Here is a 24534-nt window from a genome sequence, read left to right on the forward strand (position 1 = left end):
GTGAGATATTTGTTGTTTTTATGTTTATTTATTGTTTTTATTTTCAGTCTCAACTGTTACGAAGTTGATGTGCAGTTAATAAGTGCAATAAATATTTATATTGGAAAAGAAAATCGTGAGAGAATTGTGATCTCAATTCTAAGCAAAAAAATCGTGATTCTCATTTTATGCAAAATCGTGCAGCCCTATATTCATGTGAGGCGGTATTTCAGAATTTTATAGCCTGGTAAGAATCAAATGTTTTATTATGCACTAAATCTCAGAAATAAAAGTGGTGGACTTTTTTCTCATGACTATACTAAAATCAGTTTTAGGTTCTGCTCAGCTAGAACACGTGAAAAACCACATTTACTAAGAGCCTTTCCAAACAGACTGTCCTGTTTTTCAGCATCATGTCCTTTAAGACGATGATAAAGACAGTGAATATCTTAAGCACGCAGTTACAAATTGCTTCACAGTTTGAATAAAAACAAACATCGGGCATAGTATCTCTACTGGTTTATATGCACACACACTTACATGCAAGTATTCGGTGTGAATTACAGGAATGGGTGATGAACCAAGGAAAAGCTCAAATGAGTTTTCAGCAGTCAAAAGGCAAACCACTGATTTAACCGACGTGATGGGCTGAGGAAGTGAGTTTCAAAATTTAGCCGCTACAACCTCAAAAGCACAGTCAGCTCTAGCACTGCTGCAGAAAAAGGACCTGAACCATTTAAGGCTTTGCATGTGATTTTTAAATGAATTTTGATTTTCACTAGAAAGCCAGAAAAAAGGAAGAACAGGCAGCACATTTAGGAGGTGGCAGTTTTGAATAAAGCAGATCAGGTAAGTAAAACAAAGTGCCTCTGCTGTGGTCTAGCAACAGAGAGACAACCTTACCTGGTGACGGCGTTAGTGTCTTCAGATCAGTAGTTTTCCTTGCAGCAATACTTGGACTGACTAATGAGCTTGCAACATTTACGGTGCCAGTTTTTGGAGTGCTGGTTTTAAGTGTAGAGTCTGATTTCTGAGAATTTTTCTGAGGAACATCAACTGAAGTATTTAGTCGTCCTGTGACGTAGGCAGCAAGGCGGTTAGCTGGATGCAAAGATCCCATCTTTCCAAGCTGCAGTCTGGCCTGATTGTAGGATTTGCCATTTACCTGCAGTGGAAGGAATGCATATGTATATTTTAGAAAGTATCTGTATATTTCAGCTGGTGTAGCTGTGTGTTTGTTAGTCCTTAAATAGCCACACACTGTTATCTTTTCCAAAGAATAAATCCAATTACTGAATGCAAATCTCAATTTTTCCCCCTTCAACATCCAAACCTCAGTGCAATTTTTTTCCAGTGACAATCTGTAAAGGAGAATTTAAAAATTCCCAGGCACATGGATGTATTTGATCCAACTTTACAAAGCCCTTACCTGTATAAGTCCAGGTGCTTGGTAACCAGCAGGTTTTCTCTCGGCTCTCAGCGTGCCAGCAGGCATCACTCCACTCAGAAAGGGTGTCACTCCAAACCACATCTGCGGCTCTTCGATTTGGCCATCTTCCTCCTCTGCATCAGTGTTCTCATCAAGGCCTTTACTGGTATGCATTTCCTCATCACTGTCACATTCTTCATCATCATCACAATCACTGGCTTTTGATGGTTTGCTAATTTGCACCTACAGAAAAAAAAGTAGAGAACTTTGTCATATTGGAAACTGTAGAGAACGCCGTACATCACGTCATCACACGAAAAAGCAACAAAGCAAAGAAAGTGAGGACAAATGTTCCAACAGTCAAAGGATTATTAGACACCCAACAGATAGCAGCCACTGAGGAAGCCACTGCAACATGGAAGCGCCCAAATAGTAGTACCCACAAGGGCCATCTGAGGCTATCTTCCAAAGCTGGTCAAACTCCATAGATGCCGATGTTAAAATATACCGCATGGCTGAGAGCGACCGACCCGGTTCGAATCCGACATGCAGCCCTTTGCATGTTTTCCCGTCTCTCTCGCCTTCTGCTTTCCTGTCACTCTTCACTGTACCCTTTAGGGGTGGGCGATATAAACGATATACGATAGAAACGATATAAATTTGGCCGACGATAGATTTTGACTATTTCGCTCTATCGCGATAGCGCATGTTGATGATGTCATCAAGCTGCGCCTGTTTTGGTCGAAAGCATCGCAGCGGCTAAAACCAATATCATCTGCATGCCGGGCCACAGTCATAGCAAAGAGATGAAGCACTTTTGAAATATGGGGAAAGCCAAAAACTGCGCTTCCTCCACTTCCGTAACATTGATTCATTAATGTTGAATTCTCTCGCGGCTGTTCTGTTCCCATGTTGTTGCAGTATATTAATAACTAACCTCGTATTGTGGATGAATAATCTCAGTTGTTCTCCTGACTGAAGTTTGGCCCGTGTATAGCATCCTGCTATGTGATTGCATTTGTCCCTGACCACCAGAATCCCTCATGTTAACTTTTAATGAGTGGAAAAAAAGTTGGCGTTCATCCTCCAGCTTCACTGTGCTAATGTTATGCTAACATAGCTGTGTCGCTAGCAATCACGTAGCACAACATGTTTAGGTGGACTCTAGCGAGCTAACGAGCTAACTTCCTGTTAACTTCTAACTCCGTTAAATGTAATAAATTCTGTTTTCATGGATGCATGGGCGTTAAACTTAATTGTTACACCTGGTAAAGCAACAACGCTGATGATTTAATTAAAGATGAAAGAATTTAGACCGTTTTTAACTCTCAGTATTCGTTTGACTTTGGTAGCTGAAGCGTACGGAGTTTTGGACCCAGATCCCTCCGCGAAGCTCCTGACTACGGCAGCCGTAATGCTCTGTCAATCCATTAAGCAGTGCGACTTACCAAAGTTGTACTAAAACATTTTTTAACAGATTTCTGCAGCCAAAATCGGTTCGAGGTCAGTAAGCACAACCAGAATTCATACATAAGGCACACTCTCGACTTTTGAGAAAATTAAAGGATTTTAAGTGTGCCTTACAGTGTGGAAAATATGTTATACAGAAGAAAAGAATATATCTTGATATATATCGTTACAGCACATGCTTCTAATTATATCACAATATGAATTTTAGGCCATATTGCCCAGCCCTAGTACCCTTTCAAATAAAACTGTAAAAAGGCCCAAAAAATAAATACATTTTTGTTCTGGGTCATGTAAAAACATTAAGGGTTCAAATTAGAATTATTATAGGCATGGTAAGGCGTGAGCACACATAGCCTGCTGTAACCAGTAGGTGCACATATTGTTTGTACTGCCTAATACAACTAAAGACAACTGCTCCTGACTTTAGGCATCAAAACATGATTTCACAATCCAGTGGGCGACTCTTTCTAATATAGTCTATACCCAAATCTTCAGTACCTGGTAGGTGACGATGGAGCCGCTGGGCTTCCGCATAATGATCTTGCTGATTGGCCAGATGCGGTAAGGACCAATGTAGAAACGTTGGGAAAGCTGATCACGATTCATCCGCTGACATAAAGCCTCCAGGATCATCCTCTGGTCGTTCTGCCACCGACACACTGACTGGATCTGTATTTGCTTCCTTGCTCCTACTTCACTACATGCAGAGTCCTGAGATGCGTTTTCACCTGGAGGTTACAGGGAAATATGTTTTTAAACAACTACAAACACCTTGAATATCCCACTTCACTACAGTGCAGCTATTTTTCTTACCTGCTTTGTTAACAGTTGGTAAAGTGCTGTAGTACTTGTCAGTGGTTTTTTGTGGTTTTGTTGGGGTGTTTGGTGCAAAGATCTTAGCCTCTATGGTGACTTGAGGAGGCGGCTTGCTATTGAACTCTCTTACACGAGCACATGTCATCATGCTCTCCAAATATTTATACACTGGATCCTTATCTTCTTCACGTATCTGCAATGAAGATTTTAGTCTCTTTTTAATGAGATTACAGGACAAATTGTAAACAAATACAAAGAAAAACTTCTTTGTTTTGTTTTTTGCAATTGACAAACTTAGCAATTATTAATATGGCAAAATAATAATTTTCAGCATCAGCATTTAATTTAAAAAAAAAAAAAAGCTGTTGAAAAGCAATTTTATTTTACCGGTTGTGGAAATACACTGATTCGTTTTTGGACCTTTGGTGTAACCACAAAGAGGGGCGCAATTTTTGGAATAAAAACTGCTTCTGGATCCTCATCACTGCCGTTACGCTTCCACAGTTTATTAGTATGTGAGCCTTGGCGAGGCTGGACCACGTGTTCCATATTAGTCATCGCTGGGGAGGGCAAAAAGTATCTCATTAACACTTGTGACCAAACTGAGCAAAGAAAGACTGAAAGACTGCGGTCAGAATCAGGGAAAAAAAATCTTTAACAACACACAAATGATACTGAAATAACTTGAACTCGATCTTACAGTAAACAGGATGTTCTTGGCTCTCCCCTGTGGACGTCTGCTTAGTGATCTTGCGTTTGAAGCAGGCACAGCCAAACATGCATTCAGGCCGCCTGCAGTGGAGATGGCCTCTGTTCAGGTGCTGCAGACTGGAACACACACAGCCGAGTCTGCAGAACTCTTGACCACATTCAGGTCCAGCAACTTTATTTGGAGAAGGGGGTACTTTCAAGATCTGGCTGGGCTGCGTCTGATTAAAATGAGAAGTGAGAGTCATCAAAATGTTAAAAAATCACTTTGTGTGCTTTTCTTTAATGTACCTCCTTTACATTTGATATTATAAAAGCCAGGGTGACTTTGAAAAACATCACTACAGAATGAAACAATGAAGTCATCACTGACATTCCTACACTTCCTGCAGAGGACAAACATGCTACATACCTGTTTTGTCAGTAACACAGTCAGAGCAGCTGACAGCCTCTCTGTAGTCAGCTGTGTTCTGCTGAGGCCCTGGTTCAAAGCTGCCGTCTCCATTTCCAGCAGCTTGTGCTGGAATTTGGTGAGCCCCGAAGGTTTGTACATCGGCCCCTGGTTCTGACCAAAGCTCATCTCTGACAACCTGGGGAAGAAACATGAAATGAGAAGAAATGTTCGTTGAAAAGATGTACCGATGTGAAGCAAAACTACATTATAAACAGCTGTAGGAAAACAGCTACAGGACTATTTACAAAGCAAGGAAACCTATGTATATGTCCGCCAATGTAGCAGGGAAAAGGGGGATTACACGATCAATAACTGCAGTCATTTTCACTGGATGTGGCTGGATATGGATAACCAAAAACTACAGCATGGGTGAGAAGGAAATGGATGAGAATTATAACCTTTGAGTAAAAAAGTAAATAAAGATGTATAACCACCCAAACAAACTAATTTTGAATGGACTGAAAAAGATAAATTGTGAAAAATAATTTCATGACTCACAATGTAACATTTAGTTTTTTCCCCCTTTTCTATTAATTTTATTAATTATATTTCTATAAATACAATCTTAATATGAATTTAATAGATAATATGGATTCTAAATTGTTCATAAACAGTCTACTATAACACAGTAGTTTTATGACACTCAAACAACTCATAAACAACTAGTGGAAAAAATACTGATGGCTGTCAGTGTTACCTCTCTGTTGTTGTTGCTACCCCTCCTAATAAGCCCCTTTCCATTAGTTCCTACTCAGATCGACTCACCACGGTTCGCCACGGTTTTCAGGGTTTTCCATTAGGTCATAGCACCTGGTACCAAGTACTAAAATAGTACCTGCTCGGCCGGAGTTCCAAGTGATCCAAGCAGGTACTAAAATGTGACATCGTCAGACTGCATGCCACCGATTGCCTGGTCAGTGGCATCGCTCGATGAGTCATGAGAGTGTTGACCATACAAATTAGGTGGTATTTGATTGTCGAGTCGAGTTGTGACGAGTCGATCTTAGTAGGTACTAATGGAAAAGTCCCAATCCTACGTGACTTCCTTCTTTTTTTTTTAAATAGAAAAAATGACCTCTAACTTTGACCTTCAGACCAAGGTCAAACTGAGGTTCAAACTCCTCTGGGACTTTTAGTAGATTCACCTATGGTATGGTTTTAAAATCCTAGGTAGACTAGTTCTTGAGTTATCCCTTTCACAAACTGCAACTGACAAATAAAGGCTATCTCATCTCATCTCATCTCATCTCATCTCATCTCATCTCATCTCATCTCAAACTTGGGTGTCCACACCACCCACCCAGCCGTCAGGGTGACGACAATATCCCATCGGCCTTTTATAGCTGAGGGGTAAAAAGCTTTTGGTGGATAAATTGAAGAATAATTTAAAGTGCATTAAAGTCACAAAAGAAAGAAAGTCCTGAGAGTGCAGGTGGAGAGTTGAAATTCACTTTAAGCTGGTACCAAGACAAATATGATAAAACTTGCATAAAACTTGCAGCTGGGTTTTGAAAAGCATCAACTAATACTAAACCTGTACTGTAGTTACGTACAAAACAATGTAGGTAACTACAATAATTCAGTATATTTAGAGGGCTTTCATGAATACAAATACAAAAAGTCAGTATCAGTGATCATTGTGGCATTTTTTCCATTTTGAAATGAAAAATCTTTAGTTTTGTTGTATCTATTTTACGAGAAATGTCACCTTAGAGGAATTATAAATTCTTACTATTGCAACAAAGTATCGATTCTCAACTCAAATAACCTGTAGCCACATCCGTAGCCAATCAAATTCAGAACACAAAACATGTGATCAAATGTGACTAAATTTAAAATATATCCTTACCTCTGTGAAACTCCCTGATTCTGGGTATTACTAGAACCACAAGCATCACTTGGATGCCTCAGCGAGGACGCAGCCTGGAAGGTGAATTTAGCTCCTGCTTGATGGGGGGCTGCTGGCGTGGCCAGCGGAGGAGCAGGTGACGTCAGAGCAGAATAGAGCAGTGGTTTGTGGGATAGGGGACAAGGCCTGTTGGCCCCCACCGGGAATTTCGAAGGAGCCTTTCGATGCTTGAGAACGCTGTCCAGGGTCTTTACATAGCTGGAGCTTTTAGCGGGCAGCTGATAGGACACCGAGCCTTCTGGGTTTGTAGAGAAAGCAGCGGCGCGCTCGCTGATTTGCTGAGCTTCGCTTTCCAAGTACTCATCCAACATGTTGCTGCAGAAGGCAGAGAGGTTCTTTTGTAATCCTTTTTGAGAGAAAGAAGAAAGAGACTTTAATTTATTGAGGAAGAATAATGAATCAGACACAAGTACGTTCAGCTGGTTTCAGCTCAGTTAATCTTTTGGTAATTAGAATGACTACACTAATCCCACGGCACGATAAAAGGAACATTGCAGCAACAACATGACGAGCAGCCCTTACCTTCACCGTTGGAAGACGATGTTTCCTTGGCTTTTACGAACTTGTTTTTCCACCCCTTTATTTTCGTCATGTCACTTGTCTTTCCCGTTCTGGAGATGAAGGGTAGTGCCTCATCTGTGCAGCAAACATAATGCCTTTAGTTACAGGTCACAGCACACTATTATGTTTTAACAATGCCAGCCTGAGTTCTGCAGCAGAAACACAAATTTTAATCAGAATTTGATGCCAATTTTATTCTCTTTGCTGAAGAGAAAAATTGTACTCCTGTTCTTTTCTTATCTGATCGCCCAAGAGCCATCACCTAATCACTTCTGTCTTGACACTATGCGAAGGTTTAATGTGGCATGACTGACAAACAAGAAAGATCTGCAACCTCATATGACACACACCCTTTGAAAACCCACACAACAAATCTCAACTCTGAGATTTCCAACTAGCTTTTCGGTCTCTGCGTCATAGCAGCCGACGTCAGCAGTGATGGCTGTCATCCCTTTGGCTTGAATGTTTGAAGCTGGTGAAGGGTACAGAGGATGTTTAAAATTCCAGTCAGTACCCGACTCCTTATTACAGGAGTACCGATAAGCACCCAGGGAAATGGTGCTTTTTGTACTTTTGTGAGTTTAATTCATCCCAATAAAGCTGTTAAAACATCTTCTTACAAAGCCGCGGCATGTGATCATGTCTGAAGTTCTTTACTACTTAAAAGCAGCTAAATTCAACATACCGAATCTTAGGGCCACACTCAGTACTTTAACCTCCTAAGACCTGAACTCTTCCACGGCATGCATTTTTAATTTCTCTTTGATATTGGGACCTGATGAATGTAAAAACAAAGAATTACATTTTTTTTTTTTTTACCTAATTTTTGTTGTTCTCATTTGTTAAAAATGAGAGCCACTTTTGAGGATATTTGTTTAAAATTTCGATAGAACAGTAGCAGTATAATGTCCTCGTAAGTGGATATCAGGCCCTCGTAGAGCAAAATTGAGTATTTTGGTCTAAATAACCCAAAATGTGATGTCCACATATGTGGACGCCAGGACCTAGGAGGTTAAAAATAGATCTCTAGTTAAGACTGGGAGACTTTCCATGCTTCGGTTTTCAATACTTTGCTAAATTCTCCTAATAAGTGACCAGCAGCACTAAGCGCTTCACCAGTGTATTGCAATCAGACACATGAATCAAACTTGCTTTAAATCGAAGGATAAACCATCCATGGCACACCAATTCCCCAAGTTAGTCAATATGAACTGAGTTAGTCTGCTTTGAAGCTAGTGCAAGCTTTCCTTAAAAATTAAAAATTTGTTGAGATATACACTGGCAGGTTCAACCACCAAATTTCTTAAGGCATGGCAGCCATTCCTGATGTACATGGAAACGTTTAAAATGACCACCTTATCATGAGCAGATGCCATATCTCTATATCACTATCATAGTTAACTGTACACTGAATGTCCCTTATACATTTTATTTTTAGATTTGTTTGTTGTTGTTTGTTTGTTTTTTGTTGTTTTGTAGGGGTTTCTTTGGTTTGTTTGTTTTCCTTTTCTATTTCTGTTATCTTTTGGGGTATTGTAAATACTGAACAACAAACTACTTTATGTTCAATGTTTTGTTATCAACATGCTGCTGTGACTGAAAATAAAATTTATAAAAAAAAAATATAAAAAAAATAATAATAATTAAAAATTTGTGATAACTAATTCACTGCTCATAGCAGTTATCGTGCCAAATCACAAATCACAACAACAGTCACCTCGAGATACTTTATATTAGAAGCTAAAGACTCTATAATAAAAGAGAGAAACCTGGAACAATTAGGTGTTGTCTTATGAGCAAGCACTTGGCGAGAGTGGGAAGGAAAAACTCCCTTTAAACAGGAAGAAACTCGCCCAGAACTAGGCTCAGAGAGGGACAGCTGTCTGCCGTAACCAGATCAGGGGTGAGGAGAGGGGGACGGCACATTTAGAAATTTAAAACCCCTTTAAAAGCCTGCTTTACACTAAAATAACATACAATAAATGGGTTCCTGAAAACATCCTGCTAAACACATTCAGAGTTTTTACATGAAATAACCCAACAGCAACTAATCGTCCAATCACAGTTCCAGAAATCAGCAGTTTCCAAACTTTGACAGAAGACTTAAAAACAGTCACAGCGGATGAGGTCATCTGGGATGTCATTCCAGAGTTTTGGTGCAACAACAGCAAAGCCATGAGCTCCCTTTGAAATAAGCTTCAACTGTGGGATGAGCAGGAGTGATCGAGAGGCGGGCCTCAAAGACCTTTTAAATATTTCTATGACTTTCTAAGATTGGATTCTGTCTTGCAGAGGGAGCCAGTGCAAAACTGCTAACACCGGAGTAATAACATCTCTCTTTTTCCAGTCAAGAATCTGGCTGCAGCATTTTGGGCTAATTATAAATGGGCAAGAGATGATTGACTAAGTCCGGCATACAGTGAATTACAGTAGTTCAGTTAAGATGAAACAAAGGAATGTATAACTTTTACAATATCAGAGGACGGAAAAAAAATGTGTCTGGAGGAAACTGCACTTGTCACATTACTATCAGAGACACCTTACCAAACATGCACAAACCTGCTGAGCATGAAGTTTAGATGAAATATTATTAGTGGGCTTATAACTGCGTCAAATGTAGATATGACCACTTGCTGTGTAGCTTTGTGACTGCACCAAGCAGTAGTTAAAAAACGCAGAAAAACTTGTTTTATATAAATCACACAAAATCACAGCTTTTACAAAAGGTGCCTCCTTGTTTAGGTATTATCAATCACTATGGCGATCGTGGCTCAAGAGATGGGAGTTCGCCTTGTAATCGGAAGGTTGCCGGTTCGAGCCCTGGCTTGGACAGTCTCGGTCGTTGTGTCCTTGGGCAAGACACTTCACCTGTTGCCTACTGGTGGTGGTCAGAGGGCCCGGTGGCGCCAGTGTCCGGCAGCCTCGCCTCTGTCAGTGGCTGTGGCTACAATGTAGCTGCCATCACCAGTGTGTGAATGTGTGGATGCGCTTGTAAAGCGGGACTAGTAAAGCGCTATACAAATACAGGCCATTTACCATATTCAAGAAGTCTAATGTGACTCGCTCTAATTTGCCACTGACATCTCCACCTACTGCATAGGTCACTGTACCATTTAAAGGACTTTTCCGACAAGTCTCACGTTGATTAGTTTTCTGCAATACTTAGACTACAAGTCAAACTCAACAAAAGTTTACCTATTGTATGTCCACCTATTTTCTTACTATGACAACAGCATACGACAAATTACTCATAAGATATTGTGCAAAAGAAGCAATCGAAGGACCTCGATCAAACATGCACAAACTGTCAAAGATTCAGCCCAACTTACCACCAGGAGACACAGTGGTGGTCTTGCTGTGTTCTGGAGGTGGTAGTGGGAGGGAAACACCCAAATACTGCAGGTCAATGGACATAGTGAGGTCTAAGGAACTCAACTTCAAGCCCACTGAGAGAAACGGTAAAAACAGTGAGAGTGTTTTGGGTTGTTTTTTTTGTGCTTTAGTTTATTTTATAAAACTTAGGTAACAACTTGAAAGACTATGCCCGTTGTATGCTCACCCTCCTGCAAGACGGGATGGATAACGTGTCTGTGTTTGTGGACTCTGAGCTCATTCAGCAGCGCAGTCTCGAAACGAGCCATCTTCTCCTCATCGGTCTCTGGATTCACGGTCACTGTCAACACCACAGATACAATTTTAGATTCGGGCAAACAACATTAAAAATGTATATCAAAGATTCCACAATAATATTTAAAGAAAAACAGGGTTTTAATAAAAAAGGCACAAAAATATTTATTCCATAGTTTAATCGACTGAAGAAAAAGAAAGAAAGAAAGAAAGAAAGTAGGGCTGGGCGATATGGCCTGAAATCCATATCGTGATATAATTTGAAGCATGTGCGGTAACGATATATATCGCGATATATTATTTTCTTCTGTATAACGTATTTTCCACACTATAAGGCACACTTAAAATCCTTTAATTTTTTAAAAAATCGAGAGTGTGCCTTATGTATGAATTCTGGTTGTGCTTACTGACCTCGAACCGATTTTGGCTGCAGAAATCTGTTAAAAAATGTTTTAGTACAACTTTGGTAAGTCGCACTGCTTGATGGATTGACAGAGCATTACGGCTACCGTAGTGAGGAGCTTTACGGAGTAATTGGGTCCAAAACTCCGTCAGCTTCAGGTCCCAAAGTCAAACGAACACTGAGAGTTAAAAACAGTCTAAATTCTTTCATCTTTAATTAAATCATCAGCGTTGTTGCTTTACCAGGTGTAACAATTAAGTTTAACAACCAGGCATCCATGAAAACAGAAGTTATTAAATTTAACGGAGTTAGAAGTTAACAGGAAGTTAGCTCGCTTTCCACCTAAACATTTAATACCATGTTCTGACTGAGAGAGTTTTGAAACTAATTCAAACGTACATCTTTGCCACCACTTCCGACATAAATGAAGACAGAAAACTAAACAGCAGTGGCATTTGCAGGGTTACTGAAGTTGGACTACCTGGTATATAATGTTGTGCTACGTGATTGCTAGCGACACAGCTATGTTAGCATAACATTAGCACAGTGAAGCTGGAGGATGAACGCTAACCTTTTTCCACTCGATAAAAGTTAACGTGAGGGTGGTCAGGGACAAATGCAATCGCATAGCAGGATGCTATACACGGGCAAAACTTCAGTCAGGATAACAACTGAGATTATTCATCCAATATCCAAGGTAGTTATTAATGTACTGCAACAATATGGGAACAGAACAGCTGCGAGAGAATTCAACATTAATGAATCAACGTTACGGAAGTGAAGCGCAGTTTTTGGCTTTCCCCTTATTTCAAAAGTGCTTCATCTCTTTGCTATGACTGTCGCCTGGCATAATTTGCAGATGATAATGATTTTAGCCGCTTTTGACCAAAACAGGCGCAGCTTGATGACATCATCAACATGCGCTATCGCGATAGAGCGGTATAGTCAAAATCTCTATCGTTGGCCCAATTTATATCGTTTCTATCGTATATCGTTTATATCGCCCACCCCTGAAAGAAAGAAAGAAAGAAAGAAAGAAAGAAAGAAAGAAAATCCTCACGTTTGTCGCTTGTTTGTGTCGGTGGTGCTGGGGTTGTTAGGGAAGCCGGAGATGCTGACGATGAGGTACTGACCATCTTGTTCCTGACATGAACCTCAAGCGCTTGCTGTGACATAAAAGAGCATTAAAGCTTAAAGATTTATTTGATATCAGGTGGAATGTTGAAGGAACCACCCCTTCCTTTATTAAATGAAACTACACCCTCTGGAAACATGCCGATGTGCTCTGAGCATCCAATGCAATCACTTTCAGTGTTTTACCTTTGAGGTGAACGACACAAACAGCAGGCCTTCTATATCATCCATCTCCGGTTGCATAGCGCCTGTCAGTGATGGGCTGAGGACGACTGTGGAGGAGGCTGCTGCAGTTTTACACTCTCTTCCCCGGAAATTTGACCAACGTCTGTTCATCTTCTTCCTCCTCTTACAGAATCGAGGTGATGATCCAGGGGTAGACGTTGAGGAATTAGCAGTCACAGATCTCGCTTTAGGCGACATCCATACTTTTAAGCCCTGCTGCACCTCAGGGGCTACGCTGGTGGCAGCGCTTTCTTGCTTGGGCGCAACAAGCACAAGATCACCAAGCGCATGTTTGCCTCTTATGCAGGGCACATATGGTTCATCTTTTCTAGCAGGTTTAGACATTATGGGCTTCAGTACCAATCGGGTCTCTTGCACATTTGATAGAGAAGCAGAGTCATTTTGACTGTTTGCACTGTAAGACACATAAAAGTTAATATTGGTTATTGATACCAAACAAGTGGATTTAATCATGATCTCAGTGCAAAATCCTTTCATTTGAGGTGGAGCAGCATGTGGCAGTGGCATTTTAATAAGCTATTTCCAGCTGTTTAACTGGCAATTTCACAAATTCCTACACCTAATGAGGCAGTCAAGTAAGAAATTAATAATGCATGCAATCCAATACAAACAGCTTGCAAAAATGTTCTGATTATTATACTTTTATATTGCATTCAGACAACTGCAATATTTGTATTATTATATGAAGTATTTCCTCAATTAAATTTGAAGACTTGCAAAATAAATGAATCAGAACTTGCAAATATTCTGAGTTTATACGCTGCAGACGTTTTTTGCAGCGAATCGCCGCGTGCTGTTCCACTGTGGTGTATTCTATGTAACACACACACACACTATGAGTTTATAGACTCATTGGCCACTTCATTGGGGAAACCTGTTCACTTGCTCAGTGAAACAAACATCTAAACAGCCAATCGCATGATAGCTACTCAATGCATTTCCTGCTGACAGGAAGCCAACCACATGCAGAAGAGCATCTCTGAATGCACGACATGTCAAACCTTGAAGCACAACACACTGACTGCCAATTGGACACTAGAAGCCTGGAAAAACATGACCTGGTCTGATAATTGTCACTGCTCCTGATGGTGGTGATTTTTTTTCTGAGCAGACCAGGGCCGCCGTATTTCACAAATCATCTCAGACTAGTTTCTTGAACATGGCAATGACCAGATCACAATCCAGCAGAGCAAATTTGGGTGGAGGTGCAGCAGACACATCTGCAGCAACTATTAACCCTTTTCCACTAGCACCTACTAGGCTTCGCAAGGCTCGACTCGACTCTGTTTTGGTTGTTTTCCATTACATTTGAGTACCATCTAATGCGCATGTGGTCGTTACAGCAATGCGGCCAAAAGTCCCACAATGTCATTGGACTTTTGACACGAATGCCACTACAAAGGAGGACGTTGAAGCAATGGCATACTCGCTGTTTGGTGTATGTCTTTTTGGCAGACTTAGGAAACAAGGTGTTTTTTGTGTAGCCATTTCCCTCATTGTCAAGTTTTAAAAAATTGTGGTTTGACTCACTGAACGATGTCACAGAAGGGCCAGTTGGTTGCATGCAGTCTGTTGACGTCATATTTTTAATCACCCAAGACTGCTCGGATCCCCGGCAGAGTAGGTACTAAAAAAAAAATATACCTGGTACTAGATGCTAGCACCTAATGAAAAACCCCCAAAAACAAGTTGAGGTGTGCCAAGCCGAACCGACCAGAGTAGGTACTAGTAGAAAGGGGCTATACGTGATACCATCACGCCAATATAGACCAAAATTTCTGAGGAATGTTTCCAGCACCTTGCTGCCATGAAGAATTAAAGCAGTTCTGAAGGATAAAGGGAGTCCAACCCAGTACTGACGAAGTGTAACTAACAAAGTGGTTGGTCAGTTTAGTTGTCTTTAAGTGATCCGTTTGATCATGTAGGATTTTTAGGTCAATTAAATGCATAGAATATAAATGTTCAGTTACTCGTGCACTTATAATTACCTAGACTCCATCACAACAACACAAAAGTATAGCACTCACATAAAAGTATAATAGTTAGTAACAGCGTGTCAATACACAAAACGCATTTCTCGATTTTTTTGCTGTGACAACGCAGCAATTTGCCAATGTTAAAACAAAGGAAGAAACAACACAAAACCCACCTCAGATCCAGTACCTCCTCCTGGTTTTCACTGGGTTCGGCAGGTTCGATCACTGTGGGCTGGTATTCCGTCTTCACAATAGCTTGAGCCTCTCTTGCGATTCTGTTCAGACGGGGGTTGTTCCCGTCCTCCCTGAATCCCTTTGCGAACGGGTTGTGATTAATTTTCAGCTGGGTAATCCGAAAGTTCTGATACGTTGTCACAGCCATAAATTCAGTTTGTGGAAAAGTAAAGGTCATGCTTTCATGTCCCATAACTACAGGCTTGTCAGCTGTGGGCATGCCTCCATCTGGAACAGGTATTATGTGCAGCCTAGGAATGTAGCGATGCATGGAGTGTAAGATTATATGACCATCCTGGTCTTGGGAGTTATTGGTCAGTTTGAGCTTGTAGAAGGACACCAAGCTGTTCATCCAATCTGAGCCGCGACAGGGTGAGTAATGGTGTGAAAATGCTCGGATCAGACCTTGGTTTTGATGTTCTGCCCGCCCGGTGACTTCCCATCTGGATGCACTCCAGCGGTACCTGTACTGACCCGATGGGACTATGGACAGGACCAGACTGTACTGCTGATTGGGATCCAGCCCAGTCAAGCGGTATCGGCAGTACGGGAACATGCGTCGGCCCTGCTTAGTGAGAATCATCTCGGTCCCACACTTGTAGAACTGCTTCCACACGCTGTTGTTTTCCAAAACGACACTGACACCTTTGAAGGTCAGCACCGCAGGAAAGTCTTTTTCCATGTCCGTGTTGCCAAATGTGGTCGCGGGCAACGCAGATGACCACGGTGTTGATTCAGGCATATTGACGATGCTCGTTTTCGTGCACGTTAGGGAGTCTGATGCGGATGTTATATGCAAGGCTTCTGGGCTTTTTTCAACAGTTCCTTCTAAGGTAGAAGCTGATGTTACTGCAGATTTAGCCGGGCTAGCTTCAGCAGGTGAAGAAACAGCAGCGCTGGAATCATTACTCGCCATGGAGACAGCTTTGCTCTCAATCACTGTATCACTAGCGAAATTAGGTCTTGTCAAGGTTGGGAACGGAGGAGCTGAAGAAGCAATGGAAGCAGGAGGAGCGGAGAAGGGCGCATTAAGCAAGGTGCCCTTCTCACCTTCCACTGCCTGATTTTCCTCCATGGGTGGGAGCTCAGAGTCTAAGGCGGACATCACCGGTGGCTCTGATCATCACACTGCATGAGACACCTGACACACAAACAAAAAAAGACAGCGTTATTTGTACGCTATAACAGCATTCAGAGGTACAACATGCATTACATTGATACAATCTAACCAGCAGAATTTAATTTTAAAGACAGAAAGACAAAATGAAGAACAAATATAATATAATATAAACAATGATCAGAGAGGATGCAATTACAACTCATCCAAGCAGAACAAACAGTGGCAGGAAGGAAACAGGAGCCTGGAAAGCTGCACGCAGAAATGTAAAGACTTTGCATTCAGAAATGATTACAACCAAAATGTGCCGATCAACTCAGAGACCGCTGAAAATGTGTGTTTACTTAAAGAAAGCAAACAGGGATGCACCGATGCATCTAAAGAGCAGTGGTTTTTGCTCTTGCTGACTGATATCTTACTGATACTTGAAAAAAGAAGACATTAACCAATGGCGGTTGCCGATGTTTATCTGCTGCACCTCATCAGTTTGTCCCTACAAATGTTCAAAGATGGCCTGATGGAGAGATAAAAGACTCGTAAACTGTTCAGCTACTTTATTATTGTGAAGATGTGTTTGTTTACCATGCACAAGATGGTGAAGTAAACAATAATAACAACAACAAAATATACTGATGTTCACCTCAGCAGATCTCTGTTCAGCACTACTGAGAATTGGCTAATCGCTATAAGGTGTTGCAACAGTAAGTGTTACAAATGACAAGTCCAGCATATACTGGGCTGCTTAAAGACACAGGCATTATTCAAGGCACTGACACAAGTACTGTGAAATCAAATGAAGACTCGAGATGAATGTAGCTCATCTTAAGTGTAAAGACTTGATATTGTGTCAAAATTAAATGATCTCCGGCCACTAGTTTCTGTGACTGCCGGCTGTTTGAATGTTTTGTAAGCAAACCAGACCAAATTTCAAGACATCTGATCTGGACGAATCATAAAAACGTCCCTTTGTGTTAAGCAGGACCGTACTGTAAAAATAACAAAATCACTGATCAAGGGATGTTTTTTTTTTGTTTTTCAGAGAGGCACATCCTGTCCCCAAATACCCTGAAAAATAAATTAGAAACTTAATGGGGGGGGGGAGAACATAATTTATTTACAACCTTGGGCTATGTGTGCTCGTCTGATGATCTCTATGTATTTTTTTATTTATTTATTTAGGTTAAAAATTTAAAACTACATTTAAAAGACCTGCTCTGTCTCTAAAACTGAAGTAAAACTCGTATATTTCTAAATTTTTTAACAGACTAATAAGATTATTTTAAACTACATGTTAAATGCTCTTACGCAAGAACTCCTGAAGCCACCATCACACCATTCAAGACGACTACTACAAATATAAACAATCAAAAGGCGCTCTCAGATCATTTGAACAATTTCTCGTGGCCCTGTGGGGAAAAGTGGACTTTGCCTTGCTGGAGACCACTTCGGTATGACTGACCAATGGGCTTCCAGCTCAGGACGCGGACGGAAAAACAGCCATACATTTTAAACAAGGATGAACCACTAACACCGTTTTGTACCTTGAAAGCCAAGAGAAATGATCTTGGTCAACGGCACACCAGAAACTATAAAGGTAACCCCTTGTTGTTGTCCTAACCCCCCTCCTCTAATTTCCTAATCACATTGTCACGCCGGCACACGGATGCTTCAAGTCTAAAGGTGTTAAACACCACAACGAGAGCCTAAAACGGCTTATCACCTCCATGTTTACAATATAAACTCCCAGCGTCACTCCCGTATAACTATTTCACTCCCTGCAATAAGAAGCGGCGTTAAGAATTTAAGTTGTTAAACCAGCAGCTCTTTCTTCCTCACACACCGCGGAGAAGGAAGGCCGCCCGCTCCACCACTCACCAAGTTGGAAAAGTTGCAGGTTTCACTAAAGCCTCACCTTTCAGCGTCGCTTCGGTACCTCGTGGCCGACCGCAGCGAGGCAACAGTATCGTTCAGCGGCGAAGCTCCAACTGTTGCACGTCGCCGTCGCCGTTAAAAGGGCCTCGGAGAATCCCTCGAACATAAACACAAACTGGCAAATGGAGGCCGAGAGCCACGCCACTGTGCTCACATCGACCGACCCGAGTGTGCACGCAGCGGAGCCAAAGCGCATGCACACTATCACCCCCACCTCCACCCACCACCCCCCTCTTCAATGGCGCGTGATTCCCGGCCCGCCAGCTCGAGGGAAGCGGGAGTCCGCCATCCAGGAGATATACATAAATATTTCTTTTCTCTCTCGCTCGTTCTCACCTCGAGCGCGGTCCGCGCGCCGGTAGGGACAACTCTCTGCAAGTTTGCGCGAAAATGTTTAGGATGTGTGATTCGCGCACTGAGAGCAAAGGCGTGACACTTTCTCTCTCTTCCTGTCTGTTTCCTTGACTTCTTCTACCTTTTTCGATCACACTTCCATTCTCACCCTCTCTCAGCTACACATACACACACACTGTCCTCTCTGCCCCCCCTCTCTCTCTCTCTCACACACACACACACACACACATCCGTGCTCTCGAGCTGTGACGTAACACGTTCACCATGGTGGTAGAGATCCAGTAGCCAATGCGCAAGCTCCCAATGGACGACCGGCCAGTTGTTTCATCACGGTGGCAAACGTACGAAAAAAACAAATGAACACTGAAAGTAATTTTGTATCTTTGTAGTATTATGTATCAACATTAATACGTGCGACTGAAATCAGTGGCTCATAAACTATTAACTGATTGACCTTGTCTACAAAAAAGAGCAAGGCTGATTGGCTTTGTTTACGGGACAAGATGGTGGCCAAGAGTTGAAGTTAAGAATAAATATTTGGACAAAAAATAGCATATTGAATTTGCACATATTGAATTGTAAAAAATAATTAAAAAAAAGCTGGAAGAATACCGTTGGACCCTATTGGGTCGCTAATATTTTTAACAAGCGCTCTTGATCTAAGCATAAAGTAATCTAATTTACAGATTAGGCCTATGTTACCATACCGGAAGTGTAGTCCTAGCTTATCCGGAAACCCCAGTAATAAAAATGTAATAAAAAGCTCCATAATAATAGGGAGATGGCATTCAATGTTTGAATTTTAGCCACGTGAAAATCTCAAAAACCTCCACAGTTCCTCCACTTTATCTTCAGGCAGCTGGGCTATATAGGCTACACCCTAGCCTACTGTGCTCTGCATATGTTGTCTATATGCGCATTTTGTGTAAATTGCACGCCCTAAATTAAGTGCTGTTAAGCCAGCTTACCTTAGAAAGACGTAGACATGGGAAACCAAAGGCAACCCTTTAGCCCAACAAAATCAACATGAAGACAACTGATTTTGCACACAATGCATATGTGAGTTGTGTACTTCTGTTTAGTACCAAAAGGGGAAAACAAAAACATATGCAAAGGTGATTTGATACCTGCCACAGTTTTTTATCAGCAGAAGGTGTGAGAGCCAGTAAATCTAGTGATGTATGTGACTGAATAAATAAATAAAAGTGTTCAGTATATTTCTGCGTTGTTATGCCTTATCGTTGCGGTAATAACACTTGTATAAACATATAATAGATAATAGCACATAACAATGAGGGGAAAAAGCCGTTCATTTTTCCTCATTCTGATATTTTTCTAAATTGATATTACATAAGTTTCATTAAACATGAACCATACAAAACTTACCTCTGCTCTACAGATGTTGACACTGCGGATAGCTAAGTATAAAATTAGTACTAAATCACATTTTCAGTCGGGCTCTGCAGGATCTCTGCTTTTCACAACAACCTAATAGCACAACAACACAAAACAAAAGAACGACTCTCATTCAGATCATCGGCCACGCAATCTTGTGATTTAAAACCCCGTGTGGGTTAAAAGAAGAAGAAGAGAAGAATCAACGATTTATGGTATGAGAAGTATAGAGCGAACGGGGCGGTCAAACAAGGAAGTGGGTGAAAAACGGCTCACAGGCGACGACCCATCTTTTGTGTTCCACGTGGAACTCTCGTGGTGATGTTCCGCGTGTCCCGTCAAATCGAAATCACGTGCACTTATTTTGTGTGCGACAAATGGATACTTCAGGTACTTGCAAAAATGAGACTGTATTCACTAATAGTCCACACGGAGACACAACTTAGAGCGAAATCTCCCACGCGAGGTCGTGCACGGACACGTGAAATGACTTTAACATTGCAAAGTGCTTCGCCACCAACCACAAGTGCCCTGCAAATATACAGTTTATTACACGTTAAACGTAAGGCAGGGGGTTGATCAGCGGGGGGAAATCAAATCAAAGGTTCATAATAAGTGCACGTGTAAAGATGCCTCCGTATCGGGCACGTTTAAAGGGGGCGACATTCATATTTTTATTTTAATTATCGGTTAAGTATTTTCCACATTGTGCATAAAAATGCCCACGCTGCTCTAACCTCGTGACACCTGAAAAACAAGTATCAAGTGGGTCTTTTTAAAAAAAATAGTAAATCAGCACCGTTAGCCTCCAAATTTCAATGTATGTCACTGACGTGTAATCAGCAGTGGCAGCACAGACAATTACCAGAGCACAGATTCGTACGGCTTTTGTCAGTTCCTTCACGACTATCAAACCCACATTAAATTCAATTTGAAACGGCAAAATATTTACGTCTAAATCAAAATTGCAGACCTGGTGATCCATAGTTTGTCAGGATTACGTTAAAGATCCAAATTAAGTCACGGGGTTGAAGTGGGGGGTTGGAAAATGTAAAAGGTCACATATGTTGTATAGTCCTATTATATAATAATAAAATTAGAGTACAGTATTAGTGTCATTTCACAACTAGGTTAAATTGGTCACTATGAGTAATATGTGACCTATAACAACTTTCACTTTCACTGGGAGACTGATTTTTATTTTTTTAAAACTGATATCACAAATCAAGCTATGCTCATAGTGTAGTATTTACGGTTTATAAACATGAAATGACAGGTTGCGCTGACTGCAGCTGTCTTTGTGCGAGTTGGTATGAGGCACAGAATTGCTTTTTCACTCAACCTATTGTACTGTAAATACAGGCCATGCTGCTTTGAGCACAAGACTAATGGCTATATACAAACACAGCTGCCATGTGCTCAATTGCACTGAAAAATAAGACAGTTTATCAGCTAGCATTTTTCCAAGGAATGATGGTCCTTTTGTACTTTTACCATAAAAAAATTTGCTGTGAAGACAATTCAAAGTATGCATCACTGAGAAAGATAAGTACTATTTTAATCTACATCACACTGAAATGACAAAACATAACAAAGGAATGCTTTCATTTTTATATTAGATGTAAATGCAGACTCTAAGACAATGCTCTATGGATTCAGTGATACAAGTTTCTAAATTATCACCCTCTTCTTCCTGTGAACTTGCAAAGTTTGTTAGCCTAATATTGTCACATTGTCACATTTATAACATTCTTACACTTATAACATTCTTACACTTATAACATTCTTACAGAAAAAGAAGACCTCAATTTCAACAAGTCAGAAACAAGTGTAGTGTAAAGAAAAGCTTTAAAGGTAAATCGTGTAAAATCCCACCACTAGATGTCAGTAGACTGCAGATTGCAGTCAGTTGGGTACTGTTTTCTTACCCCTTCCAATTCAAGTGCATAATCCTAACTATGGTGGCCAAAGTAGGACAAATATTCAAATATACATATATTGTTAGATTCAAACTGTTTATCAGAGGGAAAGTGTGATTTTTAGCACACTCGAGCCTAACATTAGCTGGCACAGTGTTAGCTTTTGTTGTTGTTTAGCTGGCTCGTGTGGATATGGGAGGGTCACATGTCTGATCTGCTGACAATAAGTAATAAGTGACAATATCAGGAATAAATAAGGATTTTCATTTTGTTAGAGCCCTGACTTCAGTTTAGGAGACAAGGCTTCAGGTGAGGAGGAAGGAGGAGGAGAGAGAGAGCAGTGGCGGAAAAGGAGAAAGACATAATGACGAAGAGATTATGAAAAATATATGTACACAAATGTTAAATGTCCATATATAGTTTAATCTATAAACTAAAAGTATCTATGGCATACTATATATGTGGCCAGTCTCTAGCCACATATATAAAACATACTGATGTCCATCATAATTCTACGTTTATGAGAAGGCTTTAAACTTTTACAAGAAGTAATTACACAGGATCAATGTACTATATTCAAGAGTACAACATTTTTTTCTTCTATTAAATAAATTCAACAAAATCACTTACTGTATCTTTAAATTATCCTTTTTTACAGCTGTGGGGAGGGATCATGTTATGCCCTATCATGTACATGTATGGAGAGATGGATGTATAAGATATTGTGATAAAGAACTGAGCTTCAGACCAGAAAAGGAATTCATACGGGTTAAAAGCCAACTGAAAAATCAGGTAGGTAGTCCAGTCCACCTGGAACAATCCCATGGCTCCCAGCACAGCTATCGTGCTCCGCTGGATCTTTGTATCTTTACTCTTCCTGCTGAACTGACTTGACCCAGCCTCGTTAACCGCTGGTGTCACTGTCTTCCTTTGGCTCAGCAGCACTGTGAGGATGAGGCAGCTGGTGACTGTGACGATAATCAGAGGCAGCAGGTGACACGAGACGATGAACAGGTATTTGTATGTGCGGTTGAACACTGGACAATGATTTTGAGTGCAGTGAAAGAAGTCTGGAGGGCACATGCTGCTGTTTCTTGTGACGTTTTCCGCTTTGCTTTCCTGGTTGATGACAAACATCGGAACACTGAGCAGCACGGAGAGCATCACAGAAATGCCGCTCACCATCCAGGCTGATCTGATATTATCCAGGAAGAGTGGGAAGTTGACCCTCGCCTTTACATCTCTCAGCTTCTGGTAGCGAAAGATACAGATGAGGACAGTGAAGAAGATGCTGTTAATTTCACCAATAACAGTTAGAAACTCCAGTAAATAACACGACCAAGTGCCCGTGGCGGTGGAGGGAGTCTGAAGGATGATTATGTCATAGATATTTATGATGACAATCTCCCACAAGTTGGCTGCAGCGAGTCCGAAGAGAAATATCTCAAAAGATTTAATGTGGAAGAAATTGATCTTAATGATGGAAGCGATGAGAATTGTGTTACCCATAAGACCGATGGAAGAAAACACCAGTCTCAAGCCCAGGAGGTTGATGGAAAGCTCAGCCATTGTGGGTAAAAATCAGACTTTCCAGAATGGTTGTAAAAGTGTCTCTGCTTTGCTGCATCGCTGACCAAACCCAGGTGTCATTACATTCTCAGAGATGGTATGAATCTAGAAAGGTGATTGGCTGCGCTCATTACACAGTACGGGGAAAAAAATAAGGTGGGGTCCTGGATAACAATGAAGGCTGGGAGTCATTAAAGTTTTACCTCTGAGCCTTTCAAAGCTTCATCTTGAGACCGCATACTGTGTGCATGTGACGTTTTATTTGTTTCCACTGGCTGACATCATCCACTGCGGATACAAGAGTTCATTTACAGCTTTTGACAACACATTTTCCCACTTTGCATTTGTTGTTTTATTCTGCTGTTTAACTGGCGCGCTGTACACCAACTTAATCACATCTTAATAAGAGGATTATTTAGAAAATGCTGAAGGATATAACCATTTCATAGAAATAATCTCAGTGGGCTCTTCACTTAAAGAAAACCAGTAGATATAATATCAGACCACAGGTTGAAGTATAAATAGTTTTACTCTGATCGACACAGCAACTGCCTCATAGCTAATAATATGCACCTTACTGATTATATGTCTGGGTGTAACAGTCATCTCACATTTGAGTCTCTAAACACACGCACTTCTGCACACTTCCTGTTTCAGAGTTAAAGAATCGGTGCATGAACACGGTTTGAGAGAAGAACTGCAGATTCTTGCAAATGTGGTCAGTCAGACATAACAATATGATGAATTTTGGATAAAAACCCTACATGTTTTACCAACTAATTTGTTTCTCATAAGTAAGACACTTGACTTTAAGCTATAATGGGGCAGGGGCTACTGGACCCTGCTGTTTTCACAGGATCGGTTCATGTTCCAGCTTGTCTCTTTTTGTCTTTAGTGCTCTCACTCTCTCTCTAGTTAGTCGTTGTATTTAACCGTGCCCTGCATCCTGATTCAGCTTAATTGTGAATCCCACAGTGTGTGTATGTGTGTGTAATTAAGGATAAGGCCTACGCTGGAAGTAAATTGGTAAACTTAAGTGTACCGTAATGAGCTTGGACAGCTTAGGAAGCTGCAGTCTTTTATCACAATCGAGCAATTATCAACTAGAGACCTGATCAAACGGAATTACATGAATCATTTCATCCTAATAAACCAGACATTTGACTGCCTTTGAACTTGTTGAATGTAAATTAAAATGTACTTTACTGAATTGTGTATTTTGTTTAAAATGTAAGTGCAATGCAATACCAGTGCCGGTACACATATACTGACATACAATGACAGCAGAAAGCAGGTAAAGCC

At 40.9% G+C, this 24534-nt stretch overlaps 2 protein-coding genes across 4 annotated transcripts in view; both read right to left on the reverse strand.

The window, feature by feature from the left end:
- Window positions 1-18212, reverse strand: part of mgab (MAX dimerization protein MGA b) — a 28979-nt gene extending 10767 nt beyond the window's left edge. The window contains exons 1-15 of one of the 3 annotated variants that reach the window (XM_087852090.1): window positions 17976-18212; window positions 14886-16087; window positions 12677-13130; window positions 12417-12522; window positions 10886-10999; window positions 10656-10772; window positions 7288-7401; window positions 6706-7111; window positions 4815-4992; window positions 4395-4623; window positions 4082-4254; window positions 3692-3887; window positions 3377-3606; window positions 1409-1651; window positions 883-1144 (exon numbers count right to left, since the gene is read on the reverse strand). In XM_087852090.1, the coding sequence (XP_087708216.1) occupies window positions 883-1144; window positions 1409-1651; window positions 3377-3606; window positions 3692-3887; window positions 4082-4254; window positions 4395-4623; window positions 4815-4992; window positions 6706-7111; window positions 7288-7401; window positions 10656-10772; window positions 10886-10999; window positions 12417-12522; window positions 12677-13130; window positions 14886-16051 (3988 nt within the window). In that variant the 5' untranslated portion in view covers window positions 16052-16087; window positions 17976-18212. Of the gene's footprint in view, window positions 1-882; window positions 1145-1408; window positions 1652-3376; window positions 3607-3691; window positions 3888-4081; window positions 4255-4394; window positions 4624-4814; window positions 4993-6705; window positions 7112-7287; window positions 7402-10655; window positions 10773-10885; window positions 11000-12416; window positions 12523-12676; window positions 13131-14885; window positions 16088-17938 lie in introns of all 3 variants that reach the window. The other 2 variants (XM_087852091.1, XM_087852092.1) reach the window with 2 other exon arrangements.
- Window positions 18213-22305: 4093 nt separating this feature from the next.
- ora6 (olfactory receptor class A related 6) lies at window positions 22306-23232 on the reverse strand. Its single transcript, XM_006793019.2, has one exon. The coding sequence runs from the start codon at window positions 23230-23232 to the stop codon at window positions 22306-22308; it is 927 nt and encodes a 308-aa protein (XP_006793082.2).
- Between the last annotated feature and the right edge of the window lie 1302 nt (window positions 23233-24534).

The sequence above is a fragment of the Neolamprologus brichardi genome, chromosome 15, assembly GCF_056152115.1.
Source record: "Neolamprologus brichardi isolate AB-2024 chromosome 15, ASM5615211v1, whole genome shotgun sequence".
Taxonomy (NCBI): domain Eukaryota; kingdom Metazoa; phylum Chordata; class Actinopteri; order Cichliformes; family Cichlidae; genus Neolamprologus; species Neolamprologus brichardi.